At 42.0% G+C, this 19,724-nt stretch overlaps 1 protein-coding gene across 4 annotated transcripts in view; it reads left to right on the top strand.

Moving 5' to 3' along the window:
* myo9aa (myosin IXAa) overlaps positions 1-19,724 on the top strand; it is a 96,675-nt gene that overhangs the window by 57,339 nt on the left and 19,612 nt on the right. For all 4 annotated transcript variants that reach the window (XM_062399533.1, XM_062399610.1, XM_062399459.1 and 1 more), the window contains 13 exons: positions 430-527; positions 819-945; positions 1,594-1,683; positions 4,535-4,651; positions 5,054-5,188; positions 8,761-8,882; positions 10,318-10,459; positions 11,016-11,211; positions 12,363-12,482; positions 14,195-14,270; positions 17,559-17,699; positions 18,080-18,119; positions 18,207-18,329. In XM_062399533.1, coding sequence (XP_062255517.1) covers positions 430-527; positions 819-945; positions 1,594-1,683; positions 4,535-4,651; positions 5,054-5,188; positions 8,761-8,882; positions 10,318-10,459; positions 11,016-11,211; positions 12,363-12,482; positions 14,195-14,270; positions 17,559-17,699; positions 18,080-18,119; positions 18,207-18,329 — 1,527 coding nt within the window. The remainder of the gene's footprint in view (positions 1-429; positions 528-818; positions 946-1,593; positions 1,684-4,534; positions 4,652-5,053; positions 5,189-8,760; positions 8,883-10,317; positions 10,460-11,015; positions 11,212-12,362; positions 12,483-14,194; positions 14,271-17,558; positions 17,700-18,079; positions 18,120-18,206; positions 18,330-19,724) is intronic.

Genomic DNA, 19,724 nt, shown 5'->3' with positions numbered 1-19,724 from the left:
ACACACACAAACCCCTGAGTCGCTTCTCAGCTCTTTCTCCGGCTCGCCAGATTTCTGTGGATCGCTAGATTTTCCCCTACACGAGCAACACGCTGCTGTTCTCTAGACTAGATCCTCATCAGACCACAGTGTTGTTGTTATGTTTGACCCCCCCCCCCCCCCCCCCGCCCGTGCCACTCACTATGAGTCATTCAATTCTGCTTCAGGCCGTTCCACTGTTTTTTTGTTTCAGCAGAATAAACCGAGGAACTATTTTAAGTATCTTTGCTTGACACTCTGTAAACATCTGGGCACCGTGCATGTCAACAACACTCACTGAATCCTTCTAAACTCCAGAGCGGCTTCTCATTGGCTCTTCTGGCTTCGAGGCCGTTGTGTCATAATGGCCACTGTGAGCCTGACGCCCGGTTGCTGCCTCTTTCTTTCCAGGACTGCTTCACTGTTGAGGGCGAGGACCTGAAGCACGACTTTGAGAGGCTTCAGCTGGCCATGGAGATGGTGGGCTTCCTTCCTGCCACTCGGAAACAGTGAGTGACGCAACCGCGATGAGTGTGTCATAAGATGAGGTCAAACATGAACAACCTACTTCACACACTAGAGGAAAGAACAACCAACATGTCTCCTTTAAATCTCTTTTTGAAACATTCTATAAAATAACAAATAAAACAGTGGTTTACTTGTTTTATTGTTGTTTTTTTATCCTTTTGTGAAGCACTTTGCTACACAAATTAATCAAATCTGTATATATAATAAGAGTGGCTGATAGTTACAGATAGTTCCACAGTCCCACATGTGTCTGTCTCTCGTGTGCTGTGCAGGATCTTCTCTCTGCTGTCGGCCATCCTCCACCTGGGCAACATCTGCTACAAGAGGAAAACCTACAGGGACGACTCCATCGACATCTGTAACCCAGAGGTGCTGCCTGTCGTCTCAGAGCTGCTGGAGGTACCGACAAGCAAACCTTCTGGGGGGGTGGAGTTATTTGTCTTAATATCAAAAGTCAGAGCTGCTCCGACTGTATTTGTCGGGTTTCTGTATTGAAAAACAAAAATTGTTTTTCCCAGTATCATGAGCTCCAACAAAGCTCCACGGAAAGTCCAGGCCTCAGGACAAACTCTGTGAAAAACGTCTTTGGTCACCACCAGTCATCTGAATGGGTTTCTCACCCGACCACTGTTGTATCGATCCCACTGGGAACGCTGTCATTTCAAAGTGACTGAGTGAAGTTTGGTGAACAGTAAATTGCCGTTGGAGCCGGGAGGAGTTAATAAACACACCGTCGGGGCCCCAATGTTTACATTTACATAACTGCAGAGATTCCACTGGAGTCACCATCGGGTCTTATCCTCGTAATGTTGTTGAAGTATTAGATAATCACCGTTTGTCAATCGTTAGCTCATTTAGTGAACATATAATAACGTATAATAAGATGAATGGATGTGGGTTTGTGCTGAATCGTCACATCTCTGCATTCTGACTTAACTTCTGAACCGAAGGGATGAGAAAGAACAGAAGAGCTGAGGATGGTTCTGTTCAGAGCAAAACAAATCTAGAATGTTTAAATCCTTCCCTCGCTCCCGCTGTCACCCACAGGTCAAAGAAGAGATGCTGTTTGAGGCCCTGACGACGAGGAAGACGGTCACGGTGGGAGAGAAGCTGATTGTTCCCTACAAACTGTCTGAGGTGAGACTGCAGCTCCGACCTCACCAACAGCAAACAGACATCACTGTAAAGACACGGGAAACGCACACAATGCAAACACAACCTGTGGTTAGACCCCTGAGAGACGAGGCGCTCAAACAGTTTCTGACAAATCTGAAGACAGAGTTTCTGTCTATTTGAAATGGTCGGACCTCACTTCTCTGTCGTTGCCACAGTGTGTCCTGAACATCAGGTGTGTCATGCAGGACACACTTGTACAACTTCACACACACCAGTAACACAGGTAGCAGCGAGCTATGAGAAAAAAAAAAAACTAGGACTCTATCCTCAGTATGGACATCATGGCTGCAGAGAAACAAAACACACACAAATCGCAAACACACAAACACACAGACACAATGTCTTCCACTTACAAACACACAAAGTCCTTCAGTGGGTTTAGAGAGAGGGCGAAGGCATTTCCAGCCCCTCTTCAGTTTTCACCGGGAGCCCGGCTCTGAAAACAAACACACGTCATGGTCTGGAGACGAGAGTCATCTCAGAGAAGAGGGAACAACACGGATACACAGTGTAACAGGGTTAATCTTACTCCATGTTTAAATTATATTTATGTCCTACACACGTACGCTGAAGTTGTGGTTTCATCTGTAGACAAACTTTTATTTGTTTGTCTTTACTCTTTTGATAGTTGGCAGGACCACGTAAAAGACTACTGGACGGATTCCCATGAAAACTTGATTGGGGGATATATGGGTCAGGAAAGAACTAATTTAATTTTGGTTTGGATTCAGATAAATTTCTTCAGGGTTTTGAGGCGCCACACAACCTTTTAGTTGATTTGTCAGACAATAATGAATTGATCTTGATGGAAAATTAGATCAGGCATCATTACCAGGGTCTTACAAAATGCTTTAAAAAGTATAAAATGTAATAATCTGAATATTAGACCTTAAAAAGTCTTAAATGTGTTGAGATACTACATACTAGTACTGAGTGTATTTAACAAGTCTTTATTGTACTGATAACTGATATTTTATCAACAACCTGGTCAGAATTTAAGGAAAAACTATGGCTACCTACTGTCTGCTGGGTTTGTAGTAATTCATGGACTCTGATATTCCCTGGTATCTGTCGTACCTAGTCTGAAAAAGTCTTAAAAAGTATTAAATTTAACTTGAGAGACCCTGTTTCTATGAGAATGTGTAAATTGGTTCAGTTCCAAATACAAAATCTGTATCTAGTGAACTTAAGTGTGGTTTCATAAGGGGAATGTGTTCATTCTCGTTTCCCAGTATGAATTCCTGACCACGTTCCCGCAGCAGAACTCTCCCAGTAGACGGTGGCTCATTACACTCTCCCATCAAAAAACAGCAACAACCTCATAATGGCCTTTTAGATACTTAGGAGTTATTTCATATGAACAAACAGTGATTGCGTCGGTGGCCTCCTGGGTGGTCTCTGTGTAAATATCGCTCAGTCACAGTCTCACTAACTGAAATCATACACTCGAGAAACCTCACGGAGAAAAGGGTTTCTGTAATGAGTCTGCTCCGTCCGCTCAGAGTTATGAGGCCGTTTCCCTCTCCACGTTTCAAGTCCGACTTCCTCTGAATAATGAAAAGCTTATGAGTCATTAAACCGCAGAATGTGCGGAGTTCACAATAAAAAAAATCTGCCCCGGACTCGTTGGAGACATATTTGGTCTGAGGCGGCTGAAAATAACCTTGTTAATTGTTTTTCGGGGGAAAAAAGAGGAATTTTAACTTGACTCTGTGGTTTGTTTTGTTTCTGAAGTCCGAGGCTCAACTCTGCCGCTGAGAGGTCACATCTTTCCAGAGGAAACAGGAATTAAAACGTTTTTTAATCAATAATTAAATCAAAGGAAGTTGTTGCCTAATAATCTGTGTTTATTGAAAGAAACCACATCAGTGATTAAACAAATCAGTCGATTTTAAACACTGGAACATTAAGATTATGATAACATGAGACTTATAAAGACAACGTCTACTGTTTGTCTTCACTTCCACTCGAGAACACGCGCTATATGTTTTAAGAGCCTGTTAAAGTTATATCTGCAGCTCCCACCGTCTGTGTGACACCGGATAAGATTGGCTGATCTCCTGAGTCAACCTGACGAGTGTTGCTCTGGATAATGACATTAATAAAGACCCAGGGACGTCAGGCTCTGACACTGCCAGCATGTCCGTCTGTGATGTGAGCGTCTGTGATGTGAGCGTCTGTGCCAGGGCTTCAGTGGAGAACGTCAGTGATGTGTTTGAGTGGGAGGGGAAGTCTGCTTTTGTCATTTTTATACTTTCCATCAATAACTCTAAGTGATGACAGATACTCTACTCAGGTCTCCCTCTAAAGGGTCGGTTGTAAAGCAGAAATACAGCCGCTTGTTGTCTGGAGGACGTCTCGATAATATAAATCTATTTTTTCCGTATTTAAATCTCCATTCATTGTTTTTTTTGGTGGACCTGTAGAAAAGTGCAGTGTAACAGCAGCAGGCCAAACTTTAACATGTTATACAGATGTGTGGGACATAGAGAATGAGGGGGGAGGAATGTCTGCAGGGATTTCGAGCATCAATTGACAATGGCAGTATTTGAAGACTCTTCAAACTTGTTCTCTAAAAGGGTGTCAGAGAAAAATCTAGAATGGTTCCCAGTAAGGTTCAAACCATTTCTTATTTCAGAGCCGCACCAAACTTGAAAACAGAAAGTAGAAATACATTTTGAGGACCCATTCACTCACTGTGTATTTTGATAAATCCTCTTCCTGCTGTTGAACAGTCTTTCCTTTATCAACTGTTGTTAAATCATCGATGAGCGTATCATCACATTCTGTTTGTGTGTGTCTGTCCCTCCAGGCCGGCACGGTGAGGGACTCCATGGCGAAGTCCCTGTACAGTGCTCTGTTTGACTGGATCGTCTTCAGGATCAACCACGCTCTGCTCAACATCCGGGACCTGGAGGACACCACCAAGGTGCGACCACACAAAATGTCCTACCTTGAAAATGTCCAACATGGATGATATCTTTTCAGTTTGTTGTGTAACGTAGGACAAAACTGACCTAGATTCAAAACACTGCTTATGATAAGATCAGGTCCCAAGTGGTCTGAGCTAAGTTCCGGTCTGAGCATCCAAACCTGTCCCCAGCTTGAGGTCTGACCACTGAGACTAGGTGGGGACGGGGTGTGAGACGCATGTTGAATCGTCTGTAGCCAAAAAAATCAACACTGACCATCACATGACCCAAATGGAGCAGGGTAGTGAGACCTGATCATAATAATCACAGGAGAGACCTTTGTGCATTTTAATATCTGGTGTGAACAGAGAACTGAACGCTGTCCCCCTTGTCTCCTCATGTTTCGGCCTCTCCCTCAGATCTTGTCCATCGGGGTTCTGGACATTTTCGGTTTCGAGGACTTCGAGAACAACAGCTTCGAGCAGTTCTGCATCAACTTCGCCAACGAGCGTCTCCAGCACTACTTCAACCAGCACATCTTCAAGCTGGAACAGGTAAGAACGCCTCGTCCATATTCCTCTGAACGACCTCTGACCTGGAGCTGAACCCTCTGAGCTGCTGCTCTACAGCTCCTCGTACTCTAACCCACTGTGGATCTACCATTCATAAGGAAACCCCTCATCCTTATCACGCCACGCAGAGCACAAACAGCACAATGACACAGAAACAATGCAGAAATTCTTACGCAACAGGGTTACTGAGAAGCTGACACGGCCGTAAGAGACTGGAACCCGCCTGTGACCACCCTGACTCCGGTTGTGTGTTCTCTTAAGTGAGCTGATTAGCTTCAAAGGGCTTTTTACTCTCCTGATGCCTGTAAGTTAAACATGGTGTTTACCTTGAGATCGGCTGAATCAGCGACCTGCCCCGACATGTTTGAAGGGCTCAAGCTGCTCCAAAGCCTCCGTGCACTTCATGAATTACACCGAGACGTGAGGGTCTGTCTGCTCAGTCCTGCTGCTTTGATCACAGCCGTCTTACTCCTGTGTCATAAAGACGTCAGGACTTTCAACAGAAATGTCACGGGGAGCAACTTCAAAGAGTTTTTCTGTCCAGAAGCTTAAAGTAAATTAAATTCTGTGTTATTGTGCTGCAGATGGAGGAGTTGTTAGTTTAGTGAATTAGGAAATGCATGAATGAAATGTTAAGTACATGTGGGGTGTGGTAGAAAGTAAGATAGTCAGCACAGGTTATATATTGTTATTAAAACAAAAACAAAAAAAACAAAAAAATATATATGCATATTAGCTTAACAGAAAAACTACAAAGAGGGAAGAATATGTCATATTTACAGGTAGAACTATAACACTTTTGGATAAAAGTACATTAAAAATTCATTAGTTCCAGATTTTTATTTGGATATGCACCAACTTAAACAAACTCGGAAATATGATACAATGTTTAACACCAATGAAGATTCTTTATACTTCAGTTATTATGGAATAGTGAATTGTTTCAAGATAATATGTAATAAAAATAGAAATGTATATATTTGAAATATGTTAATATTTATATAATAATAATAATATGTCTGCAACTGTAATTTAAAAAAGAAGGGTTCACTTGGTGCAGCAGTTTTAGATAAAGTTGCCAATCTAATGAACTCTTAGATCACTATTACTATAGCAGCAATATTTTGTATAGACCTGTTGGAAAAGTACTTAATAAAGATAAATGGAGCTTTAATATAAGGATAAAAAACATCTATTGTTTACAAAACCTAAGATGTTGAAACATTTGTGCGACAAAACTAATCATAACACACAAAACATGTTGATGCGACTTGAAATTTGAGAAGATCATGATTCATAACTTCAACGAGTGTTGTCTCTCCACTCGAGCTTTGTCCTGTGGTTTGAGTAGAGGCCAAAACATTATCTTCAGAATCTGGATGTAGTTCACGGTGGATGTCAAGGTGGGTTCAGGATCACCATCGTGTAATATCCTCCTGCTTTCCTTTTTCCCCACTGACTCGGAGACTTCCAGTATTTGTTGATACTTATTAGAATACCACAGCACTTCCTGTGCTACTGCTTGTTGCTCTAACCCAGGTCACATTAGATCCAGCCTCCAACCAAACACTTGGCTCGGTGCTCTCTCTCTCTCTCTCTCTCTCTCTCTCTCTCTCTCTCTCTCTCTCTCTCTCTCTCTCTCTCTCTCTCTCTCTCTCTCTCTCATTGAATGCAGCCTCCGTGTTGTAAGTGTTTATGTCTAATACTGAAAATAATGGAGTTGTGAGGAGATATTTTTTCATTTCGGGACATTAGATAAGATAGTTCCTGGAGGATGTATTCACTCCATAGTGTCCGGCACATCCTGGTGTACAGGTTCCTGGTTGTGACTGTGTGACCTTTGCTGTGAGTTCTGTCAGTTGTGCAAAGATGCAGCTGCATGTAGACGCTGGTTTACAATACATTGGTCTGTGCCACACCCACGTGAGCCGAGCTGTGGAGCTGTCAGTGATTATTCTATAGATTCTGTTGTTTCCATGGATCAAACAGCCTCAACCCTTCTTCAAACTGCATTTTCCTTTCATCAGACATATTTACTTTTACAGTAAAAGTTTATTAAACCTGCACCAGCGAGTCAGAGGAAAGCAAAGAGCTCAAGAATTCATCCCGGGCCTCGGTTCAGTTTATCTTTAGTCGTGTGTGGAAGAATCGATGTACAACGCTCAGGCATCCTAAAAGCTTTCTGACCGAGAGCTGACGTGCCTCATATTTCTGCTGAGGTCGGCTTCACGCCCTCGTCTACAGTTACACACAGTTTGTTTCCACCAGCGGGTCACTGTGTTGTGACGGCAGAGAGACACAGGGAAGCAGCAGCCGTGGGAATTGGTTATTACTGATAATGATTATGATTATTAATAAAACACCAATTTAAGTGTCTTCAGAGGAGCTGACGCTGCAGAGTTTGGAGATATTTGATGGTTTCTTTTCTTTTTCTTGTCACTTGAGTCAGACTCAGAGTCAGAGTGAGTCACTGCAGTTAGAGGAAGATGATTTAAAGGCAGGAGGTGGATTGCGTGTCCTGTGTAATCTAATGAAATCGAGTACAACACCCCCACAGACCACAGCACAGTGATTACTCCTCTGACTCATCTGACTCACAAATTCAATATTGTAGCTTCACAAACGTTTATTCCAGGGTTGTTGTTCTGGATTATATTGCACAGGTGTTCTGCTCTGTGAGTGTGTGTGTGTGTGTGTTTTTGTGTGTGTGTGTGTGTGCATGTATGTGTCTGCGACTCTGCTGAACACAAAGATCGTGCTCTGAGAAGTTGAAAGGATTGAAAAGACAGATGTGTTGTAACTTTTATTAGTTTATTATTACACTGATGGAAATTTGCACAGAACAGGGGTGAAAAAAAGAATGTGTTCTCTCACACTGTTGGAACCTTAAATTACATTTTAATGACATTTTTCTGTAAAAACAGCCGGAAGCAGGAAATTTGCTCAAATTAAATTGCAGCAGGCTCATATCAGAATCCTTCAGTTTTTCCAAACACTGAAGAAGAGGAACATCTTTCCCTTTTCATTCCTCGTCTGTGAGGCAGCCGTAATTAACTGGATTCTCTTCAGCCCTCTGACTTCAGGGGGAGACCAAAGGAGAGAGAGATTCCTCTGATTCTTTATTAAACCTCCTCTGGATTAACGTCTTTATTGGTTAAATTTCTTTCCCAGGAACAACAGGAAAATAACATACAGAGGAGAGAACGGTGGTAAATGATCGGAACGCTTCTCTCATTATTAAACCAGCCTTCAAACAACACAGCTACTTTTACTGGGATGTTTTAGAACCACACAGGTTTGCATTCCTGTGTTTGATGTTTTTGATGGAATTACTGAGTTTTTACAAAACTTAAAATCAAGTTTCTCCGTTTCCCAAGTGTTTAAAAGCACAAAGTGGATGCAGTTGTGATGAATGTGATGTTTGATATTGTCTGTACACAGTGAGAGCTGCTGACACGTTCACTGACACACTGAGAAAATGCAGCTTCGAGGTCTCATCTCATCAGATTAGAGAGCTAATGATCAACACTGTCCGTGTTCTGTTGTCCCTGCAGGAGGAGTACAGGGCCGAGGGCATCAGCTGGAGAAACATCGACTACATCGACAACACAGGCTGCATCAACCTGATCAGCAAGAAGCCCACAGCTCTGTTCCACCTCCTGGACGAAGAGTGCAAGTGAGTCGGACGCAGTCTGGTCCACGTCCTAATCTCCTCGAGTAAATTACTCAAGTAAAAGTACCACAGTAACAAGTACTGTTCGTATTATAATTACCCTCTATTATGCTCTGATTGGATAATTGGACCAATACCTCTCTCATTATTGATTACTTTAACTTCTTAAAAAAACACCCCCCTCAAATTATGTGAAAAAGTAACAATACTTTATAAAAGTGTAGTATAGTAGAAAATATGGATATTTGCTGATACATGTATTGTAGTAAAAGTGATGCAATTAAGTACATTTGTCATGTATTTGTGCTTAACTTAAATAGTAACAACGTGATTGTACTTCATTACATCTGCGCAGAGTTTATCCTGAAGGCTACTTATACATGATTGGGCATTTCTATTGTATTTAAGCAAAACTGCAGTTCACACTAAACCAAATAACTCAAGTATCAGCTTCCATAATTTGACAATAACAAGAACACCTCACTATTAACCTCATAGATCTTTGTTTCATCTTCAGAAGCTTAAATCTCCAATAAAAAGGCCCATAACACTCACTGCAGTAACACTGGAGGGTCACATTTTCCTTTGGGATAAACCATCGTCTTCTTCTGGCAGCTTGGAGGAAAAGCCCAACTGGCAGGTGTTAAGTCCGTAACTAGAGTATGGCTGGTTTGATTCCACCTGCGCACCCACCTTTTCACTTTAAACCCAATATACATCCGCTTCTATAATCTCTATACCATCTATAAATTTCCTGAAATGTAAACCCACTGAATTGCACAGGCCTTTTCACGATCGCGACTGTGCTGCGACTATTTTTTTACCAAAACCATATTTCCTTCTTTATTTCCCCCTCTTCTCCATTTGGACACCAAGACAAATTCCTCCCCCTCGGAAAAGCTGGCGAGCCCTGAATCTTTGGCCGCGTTGTTTTCATAGCTCAGATTTCAGCCCTGCTCCGAAGCCCCTGGTGTCCCGCTCTTCCTGTAAGATGTTGATTTTCTGCAGGATTGCTATTAAAGGACAGGGGGAGAAATCTGAGCCCAGATCAGCTTAGAATGATCATTCTGGACCTGTGGTGTCAGAGGATGAAAATGTCTGAACGAGTCACAGAGCAGATCCTTTTTTTGGACTTTCCACGTTTCCACGTTGGCGCTGTTGTAGTTACGGTTGTTGAGACTGGATTAGAGACGAGTGGAAAAACGAAATGTCTTCACTTCGTTGTGTTTCATTCGGGTTTAACAGCTCAGGAATGTGTCGGACGTCTTCAGTGTGATTTACGCTGCCGTCTTCATGACGTAGTCCACAACTTTAAACAAGTGCATCAACACAGGGATCTGCTGGCCGAGCTCCTCACCTCAAGTGTTTTCATTTTAAAAACAGATGTTAAAAGCGCTTTGTTCTTCAAATCAAACTTTTCTTTTGACTTTTATTTCAGTTTCCCTCAAGCCACCAACCAGACTCTGCTGGATAAGTTCAAGCGGCAGCACGAGGGCAACAGCTACATCGAGTTCCCCGCCGTCATGGAGTCCGCCTTCATCATACGACACTACGCTGGCAAGGTCAAGTACGGGGTCAAGGTCAGTGTGATCCTCACGTCCACGGGTAGTCGTTGATTAGAAAGAGAGAGAAGAGGAGGTGTAGCCATAGACTGTTTATGAAAATGGACAAAGAGGGCGGGTCTGGAAAGTGAAGCGAGGGTGAAAGTGCCAGAAACTTGTATTCTCTCAAACGACCAGCAGAGGGCGACTCCACTGGTTTTGAAAATAAGTTAGTTCCGATGAAAATGACGTTACTTCCTCCTTGATTTGTAAAGTCAGACAGATTTTCCTAATGAGTTTATGATCTCAATCTCTAGATTCAAGCCCTCTTCAATTTAGAGTTAAATACATGATAAATGAATTGAGGCATGGATTCTGATTGACAGGTAGCACCGTCCAATGAGTGCATGTGGCAGGTGTAGGAGGGTGTTCAGCTCTCATTCAGGCTCCACCCCCTTCTCCTCCAAATATAGTTACTTCTGGTTTCAAAGAACCAAGATGGCTGCAAAACTGCAGCTCACGAACCACTGGTTGTTGAAGGAACTTTTATCACAAGCAAATAATAGCATTAAATCCCATTTAATGTGTGATGCAGGATTTCAGGGAGAAGAACACAGACCACATGCGGCCGGACATCGTCGCTCTGCTGAAGAGCAGCAAGAACGCCTTCATCTGTGGGCTGATCGGCATCGAACCGTCGGCCACGTTCCGCTGGGCGGTACTGCGAGCGTACTTCAGAGCCCTGGTGGCTTTCAGAGAAGCTGGGAAGAGACACACGCAGAGGAAGCCTGGTGAGTTCCCACACTGACGGACACTTACTAACATGTTACAGCTGAAGGAACACAGAGCTCATCTCACCTGAACTTAGACGTCAATGAAAACGTATCTGTCAACTGTAAATGTCTATTTTTAGACTTTTCATCATATCAAGACAACAACTCTATCTTTAATTTGAAAGAGGCAAAGTTGAATTTAAAATTTTAAATAACCAAACAGCTTGCTTTAGAGTTATTTAAATGTACAAAAGGCAATAATAAGATTTCTGTTGCAGTGTTTTTGATGTGTGGAGTTCATCTGCAGACAACACTGTCTAACTCTTCAGAATATAATATGATTATAATTATTTATCTCTGATCATTTCCTTGAATTTCTTCCATGCCCAGTGAGATATGCTCACATGTTACCATTGTGTTCTATTTTGCTTTATCTGCCATATTTAATGTTCCATCAGTCACCAGTAGTTTGTGTGTAGTGCTCGTAGAACCGCTGTGTTTTTACAGTAGCTGTTTACTCTCTCGGCTTTGGCTTTTTTTACGAATGCCTTCTTTTCCCTTAGACGTTCCTCCTGCCGTCCTTGATACGCAGTCGATTTTACAGATGTTCCCTCAGAGCTCTGCATCCTCTTCATCTTTCCTTACAGTTATACATGCAGATGTTGATGTGTGAAAATAGAGTTTGTTGAAATCTTGCTTTTTCTTTATCTTTTAGAACTCCTTTAGATATCAGTGTCTCCCAAAGCGAACCTGTTACATGCCTTCAAAAACATTTCTGCAAACAATTTTATAAAGCCTAGAGTTTCCCAGATTTTTTTGTAAATAATTGGACAAGTTGTGAAATACAACTTCACTCGGGAAGAATGAGGTGACAGATAAACCTCTTGAAGACATTGTATGGAAAAACCTTTGGGGGACAAACAGCTACACACAGAGTCACAACGACAAACATCCTGCTGATGAATGTCAATCGTTTTCTCTCCAGACGTCTTGCACAGGTTATCTCTCCGGTAGACGACTGCATCTCTTGATCTCTTCTTCTTCGCTGTCTAATCTTTTGTTTCTTTCTCTCTCCCTCTCTCTCCTGTCTTTCCCCCCCTTCTGTGTATTTTGTTTTTTCTCTCCTCTCTGTTTTTTTTTTCCTTCCCTTTTGTTTTTGCTTCTCCAAGGGCATGATGACGCTGCTCCCTGCGCAGTTTTGAAAAGTGTGGATAGTTTTAGCTTTCTGCAGCACCCTGTGCATCAGAGAAGCTTAGAGATCCTGCAGAGATGCAAAGAGGAGAAGCACAGTAAGGCTGCCAAAACCAGAACGACTCCCTCCAACTTAAAACCACCACTCGGGGGGAAACGGCTGGGATGAGGCTGACCAGCATCAGCAACTTTACTGAAGCCAGAATTGACCAAAATCATTTGAATATCCGAAAGTCAAGAGACACGTTTGCACAAAATCTTCATAAGACTCGATGCTTGTTGGTCTCCGCCCCCTCCGGCCTCCCCCCCCCCCCCCCCCCCTCTCCTGTTCACCTGCATGCATTTGTTCTTAGTCTTGTCTTGCACGTTGTCAACTAGCATGCTTCATCCATTCTGTCACTAACACTGTGCTAGTAAAAGGCTCCGCAGAGTTTTGCATGCTTGCATTGCTTTATCAGCTAACTTGGGTCTGGGGGACACAACACAGTAACGCCTCTCGGTGCCCGACACACGCTTCCGTGTCCACTCCTGTCTTTTCGGGGCGGTGGTGGGTATAATTGCTTGTCCACCTCAGCATACTTCTTAAAATCAGCCACCTTCTCCTGTCACTAACACCACTCGGGCCGGTGGTGGTGAGAGAAGACTGAGGGAAGGGTATGACGAGATGTGTGTTATCACTAACTTGTTCACAGGCAGCTGTTTATGTGGTGCGGGACACTCATTTCATCACACTCTCATGTATTTGTGTCTTTTTTTTGTGTGCCACCCCTGCAGCTCCAGGTGAGAGTGACAATGTTGAACAAAGTGATGAAACTCCCTTTAAAGTCCAACTCCAGTAGCTTGTTACTCCTGTAAACTCCCCTTTGTTCCTTAAAAATTACATTTCCAAAAGATTTCATGTTCTTCAAATCAGCTTGGATGTAACTTTACACTTTCCTTCCTCATTTTTACAAGATCTTTGAATAGCTACGAATCTATAATCAATGACTGATTGATCGTTCCTCCTCAAATCATAATTTACCTTAAATAAAGGCCAAACCTTCAAATTGCAGAGAAACAGTCAGTGGGGAAGGAAGTAGTCAAACATTTGTCTTGAGTAAAAGTACATATAAATGGACATAAATGTACTCAAGTAAAAGTACCACATTAACGAGTATTGTTCTTATTATAATTACCCTCAATTACGCTCTTATTGGATAATTAGACCAATTCCTCTCTCAGTACTTATAACTATAAAAAAAGTTTGTTTTTAAATTATGTTAACAAGTAGCAATACTTTATAAAAGTGAAGTAGAGTAGAAAATATGGATATTTGCTGTTAAATGTATTGTAGTTAAGGTGATGCACTGAAGTACATTTAACATATTTGTACTTAAATAGTAACGACGTAATTGTACTTCATTACATCTGCGCAGAGTTTATCCTAAAGGCTACTTGTTCATGATTGGGCTATTTCATTGGACAAAATGTGGATTTAGCATTTGTAGAATCAATATTTTAAGCAAAACTACAGTTCACACTAAACCAATTAACTCTTAAGTATCATCTTCCATAATTTGACACTAACAAGAACACCTCACTATTAACCTCAAAGATCTCTGTTTCATCTGCAGAAGCTTAAATATCCAATAAAAAGGCCCATAACACTCACTGCAGTAACACTGGAGGGTCACAGGTGTGTGTGTTTCGCTTCACAAGGGTTTGAGGGATTTGATTTCTTTGTGTGTCTCTGTCTCCTTTTGTGAGTGTGTGTCTGTGTTTGTGATTATTTGTCCTTTCACATGAAACTAATATGTGTGTTTATGATCAGGTGTGACCAGGAAGACTCCACGTTCTCCTCTGTCAGACCTCCAGGGAAGCAACGCCATCAACGACAAGTCACCACGGTGAGTCTGTGGCGAGCAGCGTGTTTCTCACTCGAGTGTTAAAGTCTCCGATCGGTTCCCAGAGCCAGTCGGGAGAGTTCCTGCTGTGTGAAGAAATAAATGCCTGCTCTCATCATTGCTGTTTATGTGGAGTTCAACGGCAGGTTATCAGATCTATCAAATAGCTCAGATATGCAGGGCCGGACCCACATGAGCTCACATGAGGACAAGTTTGTCGGCACTCCTGACACAGTAATGCAGTCAAACACCACAACATCAAACACAAGCTGCCTGCTATTCAAACAATGAATGTTATGCGCCTCAGTGAGATACGATTTGCAGGTGTTTTTATTAATCTACAGTTATTATTCTGTCTAACCCTCAAATCCACATTCCCCAGCTACATATCGAAGGTAGCTACAGGTTCGTGGGTTTATTTGTTGATGAGCAGCGGCTGAGAAAGAAAACACATTCCAATCTGCAGGATCCACACTGTTAGATATCAGTCCCCTAAATACGCCTGATCTCAATCATGTGGATCTGCCCTTTGTCGGGATCCACGCTGAAATTGGATCACTCCTTTGTTGGCCTGTGTCCCATCCTCACACCATGAGGACAAACAGACAGAGATGAAAACATTACCTGCTTGGCAGAGATAATACGAAAGGTCAACGTTACTTGCATATTCATCTCCAATAGCGTTTGTTCATTTGAATTTATTTAGCAACATGAAAAATAAGATGATGATTCAAACAGTACTGGGTAGAATAAACATCTAGAAAACCTTTTGTTTGTTATTTTAGGCATTTTTTTTGTTTTTATTTATTAGTCAAGAGCAAAAGAGGAAATGAGAGAGAGAAAGAGGGAGAGAGAGAGGCAGCACGATGGCGAATGACCTGCAGCAAAGCTCTCCTGACAGATTCTAACCAGGGACATTATTGTTTATTCCCTGAACCCTTAGTTTTTAATCTTACACACATATACGACAGTCAGACCTGGAAATGGTCTTCATCCACAACCCTCTTAATACCTTCCTGTCACACACTGATGTGTTGAACCTCTGGGACCCTGAGTCCAACGTTGCATGACTTTTTTCAAAAGAAAAAAGGAAAACGGTGATTGACTGTTCTCTGACCCTGAGTGTTGCTCCCACACCACCCCACTGGGACCCCCGCTCCACCACCTCCTCTAATTAGCCGCGGAGCAGGAGATTAGCAGCCCACGACCACGACTGGTAGCACAGGACAACTCGTACAAGCCGGCTTTTGTTACACAAGAGCCCGGTCTGGGGCTGTTAAAATCCCCTCTTAATGTGATTTGCAACCTCTGCCCTCTCTCTCTCTCTCTCTCTCTCTCTCTCTCTCTCTCTCTCCCTCTCTCTCTCTCTCTCTCTCTCTCCCTCTCTCCCTCTCTCACTCTCTCTTACTCACTCGCACACACTCATGCACGCATCCTCCACACACTAGGGGAGCACTAAAGCCCGAGCAGCTGCTTCCTCTGTGATGTAAAGGCCGAGCTATGCATCGGAGAGGAGTGCCCGGGGAGCGATAAATATGCGGTCCCTGCAGGGTGCGTGTCAGCTGGACAGTGCAGTGCTTTATGGGAAACACTCACTACACAAGGCGTATTGTGCGATCAGTGCTAATTGAGATCGATGATCGACTGGGGAGAAATTCTGCCTTATATGGTCGCACAGATGCAAACAGAGGATTCCTGCTTATTCTATCTTTACATATTGCGACACATAAATTATTTTTCTGTTTATTCGTGCACAAAGAACCCTGAACTTCTCCAAATTCTTTTATAGCAATAGAGTATAAACTCAAGAAATACAAATTCCAGACTATTGGAGCTACGTGGATCTTCTGCTATAGTTTGTTGTGTTGTTATTTGATGCAGACAAGATTTATTTGATCATCTGTGCTCTGGTCCTCTGGGACTGTGGAAATGTTCCCCAGCTAGTGACAGTGGAGGAGGGACTGTGCTGGACAAGCTTCCTCCAAAGAGAGAGAGGAAACGTATTTAACCACCTGCGTCCACACTGATTTCAGATCTTTGACAAAAAAAGAAAATCATGACAAGATAAACATAGTAGTTCTAAACAAACTTAGTTAGTAGTTTTTGTACATATATACAGTTACAGAGCAAATGTACTTGTTGGCACTTTTAAATGCCGGAAGTACACAAAAAACACACAGAGATACATTTGGTGCCAACACTGAAGTTGTCAAATATCTATTTATTTATCCATCAAGCAGATCTTTAAAACCACAGTTATGTATTTCAATGGAAAATCAACCTTCTCCCCTGTGGCCTCGTATTTTTATTCATTTACATTTAAAACACTCACTCGTCTCCCAGCTTGTTTTCCTCTGGAATGATCGAAACTGCTGCTAATAACCAAGGACGAGGCACATGACACATCTACGCTCTGCTGTCCCTGTGTCATGTTCTGAGGTTTCTAATTCATCTTCTAAATCTATATATGATAATGAAAAATACTCCAATACTTCTAAAGCTCTGAATAATAACTTACCTCTGCCGCAGCTGTTCTCTGATTCTCTACATTCATGTTGGAAAGTGTTTTTTTTTACTCTCTGCTCCTATGGGCTGAGAGGGTTCAGGCTGGTTAATGGTTTTCACTGTGACCTGACCACTGGTGTTTTTGTTATAGTTCTGGGCAGGTGGTTTGGTTTCACCTTGAGGCCGGAGGTTTAAACCCTCTGAGGCTTCAGTGAACTGTGTCTGCTTCCCTTCCTCTGTGGAAGGAAACACGGGAACTACTGCCCCTGCTGGTGACATATATACATGCCCTTTACAAAGATGAAATGCACGGTGCTGTTTGATGGAATTAAAAGATATTTATGGAACGTGGAAGTGTTTTAAAGTGTTTAATGTCTGAGATACACGCTGATTAAACCAGATTTTAATTTCACTGACTCGTCCAAACCCAACAAATCTTGGTAATTTGTCTTATTTCTGTGAAAAAGGTTAATTAAGTATAAGTGAAGGTAAAGGCACAACCTCTCTTAAGTTGTGGCTCAGTCATGATTCATACATCAGTGGTGGAATGAATTAAAATATTAGGGAAAGACCAAACTGTCACATGTGATTCAACTATTTATTATTTACTTATTTAAAATTACAAAGAAAAAGAGGATGAATGGCTTTTGAAATTGAATATTAAAGAAGTGATTATTCCTTTATCGCTTTTTACTTTCCTCTACTTCCTCCTAGTAGATTCACAAAGGTTTTTCTTTTGATTCATCACTTTTTTATGGTCCTTTGTTGGTGTGTTTTGTTTTGAAGGGGTTCCCCGGGCCTCGGCTGGAATGGACGCGTGGGTCGAAACAGCCGCTTGTCGTCCAGCAGCTCCATCACAGACGAGGACGGCATCTTCGTCAACTCGGCCAGCAGCAAACTTCTGGAGAGAGCACACGACATCCTCATGTCAGTAACAGGACTCAGTCACTACAGAAAATATACAGATCGGCCCTCCTTGTAGTATTTCTTTTTAATTTAGACACTATTTAATTTTTTTTTTGGTGCTTCCTTTCCGATTATTATGCCACAATTTTTTTGGGTTATTTTGCTTCGTGGCCTTGAGATATTTTTAAAACTGAAAGACCTGAGCTCAATCTCTGTGTCAGTGAACATCTGTCCAGCTGCTCCAGAGATCACTGCATACCTACCTGCTCCGAGGTGCTGCCGCTGACTCTGACCTCTGACCTCCCCACTGAGCAAAGAGAGAATTTGCCCACAGGGTTGAATAAAGTTCGGCTTTATTGACAGATTATTCTGATTTGTGTCTTCTTCTTTTTTTCAAACAGGAGAAACAAAAACTACAAATCAAAGCCGCTTCTCCCGAAGGTACAGCACAGGATTTACTCATATCTTACTGACTTATAAACTAACTTCCTTTATAAACTGATTAACTTATGAACTTCCCATCTGCAGCATTTACTGAATGTCAAGTCTCTGAAGTACCTCAGCAAGCTGACGCTTCACGACCGCATTACCAAATCACTGCTCCACCTCCACAAGAAGAAGAAGCCACCGAGTATCAGCGCACAGTTCCAGGTCAGACACACACACACACACACACACACACACACGGCAAGCTGCAACAATACCAGTCATCCTGAGCTGGAGCGATGAATCCCCGTCCAGCTGTTAATGTGATTAAAATCAGGGTGTGTCCTTTGATTGTCTAATCTGATCCATGTATTTCTCCTAAATGTGTGTGAAGTCTATTACGTAGTTCCCACCCACACACACACACACACACACACACACACACACACACACTCACACCCAAAGGTCTTAACTTCATGACATCATGTCTGGAAATTTGAGGAAATAAAATTAATAAGCTTCTCCCTGTTAGGATTTGGTGAGAAACTGGTGCTTTGCCTCATCCCAGTCACAGACACACCCTCCTGAATGGTCTCACTCAAGTTGAGATGAGATCACACAAAGCAGCAAACTGAACAGATCTGTATTTATTCACTTTGTTATAAGTGCAATATTGTTTCTGAGTAGTAACTAAGAGATAACCACTGTTCTATATTCTATCAAATGTTCTCAAGTTAAAGTGAAATACCAAAGTAACTTTTCTACTTGTTAATGCTTTTAAATACATGATTTCCTATTAATAAATCAAGCTGCAGATGATGCTACATGGAACAGTTTTATTGTCATATGTATATTATTTGAAAGTTTTTTTCTTCTTATTGTTATCACACTTCTCTTTCTGATTCGTTTAAATAAATGTAAAAAACTAAAAAAACAAACAACATAAAATGTACTACAGAAGAAAACAAACAAATAATGTAAAAAATGACGTAAACATATATCCACTTTAGTTAAGTACAAATGCATACAATGTACTGTAAAAAATTAAAGGTACTTGGTTTGATCCGCTCAGAACTTGAGGTCAGACAAAAGCTCACAAGCAGATGGTCACATACGACAGAAGAATTTCAGCGACCACTGCTCTTTCTATTTCCTTTCCTTCCTTTTCCTTTCCTTACCTAACTTTTCATGTACCTTTTCCTTTGCCTTTTACGTACCTTAACTTACCTTACCTGACCTTTTCCTTTTCCTTTTTCCTTACCTTAACTTACCTTACCTTCCCTTTCCTTTTTCTTTTACTTTTCCTTACCTTGCCTTTCCTTTTTTATTTTACTTTCGTTCCTTCCCTTCCTTCCCTCCCCTTCCTTCCCTTTCCTTTCCTTCCCTTACCTTACCATACCTAACCTTTTCCTTTTCCTCACCTTCCCTTTCTTTTACTTTCGTTCCTTCCCTTCTTTCCCTTCCTTTTCCTTACCTTAACTCAACTTACCTAACCTTTTCCTTTTCATTTCCCCTACCTTCCCTTTCCTTCTTTCTTTTACTTTCGTTCCTTCCCTTCCTTCCCCTCCTTCCCTTTCTACTCTTCCTTTTCCTCTCCCCCTCCATTTCTTTTCCTTCCCT

Source organism: Platichthys flesus, chromosome 1 (genome assembly GCF_949316205.1).
Source record: "Platichthys flesus chromosome 1, fPlaFle2.1, whole genome shotgun sequence".
Taxonomy (NCBI): domain Eukaryota; kingdom Metazoa; phylum Chordata; class Actinopteri; order Pleuronectiformes; family Pleuronectidae; genus Platichthys; species Platichthys flesus.
Note: the sequence above shows the minus strand (reverse complement) of the source record. Positions and strands in the feature narration are given on the sequence as shown.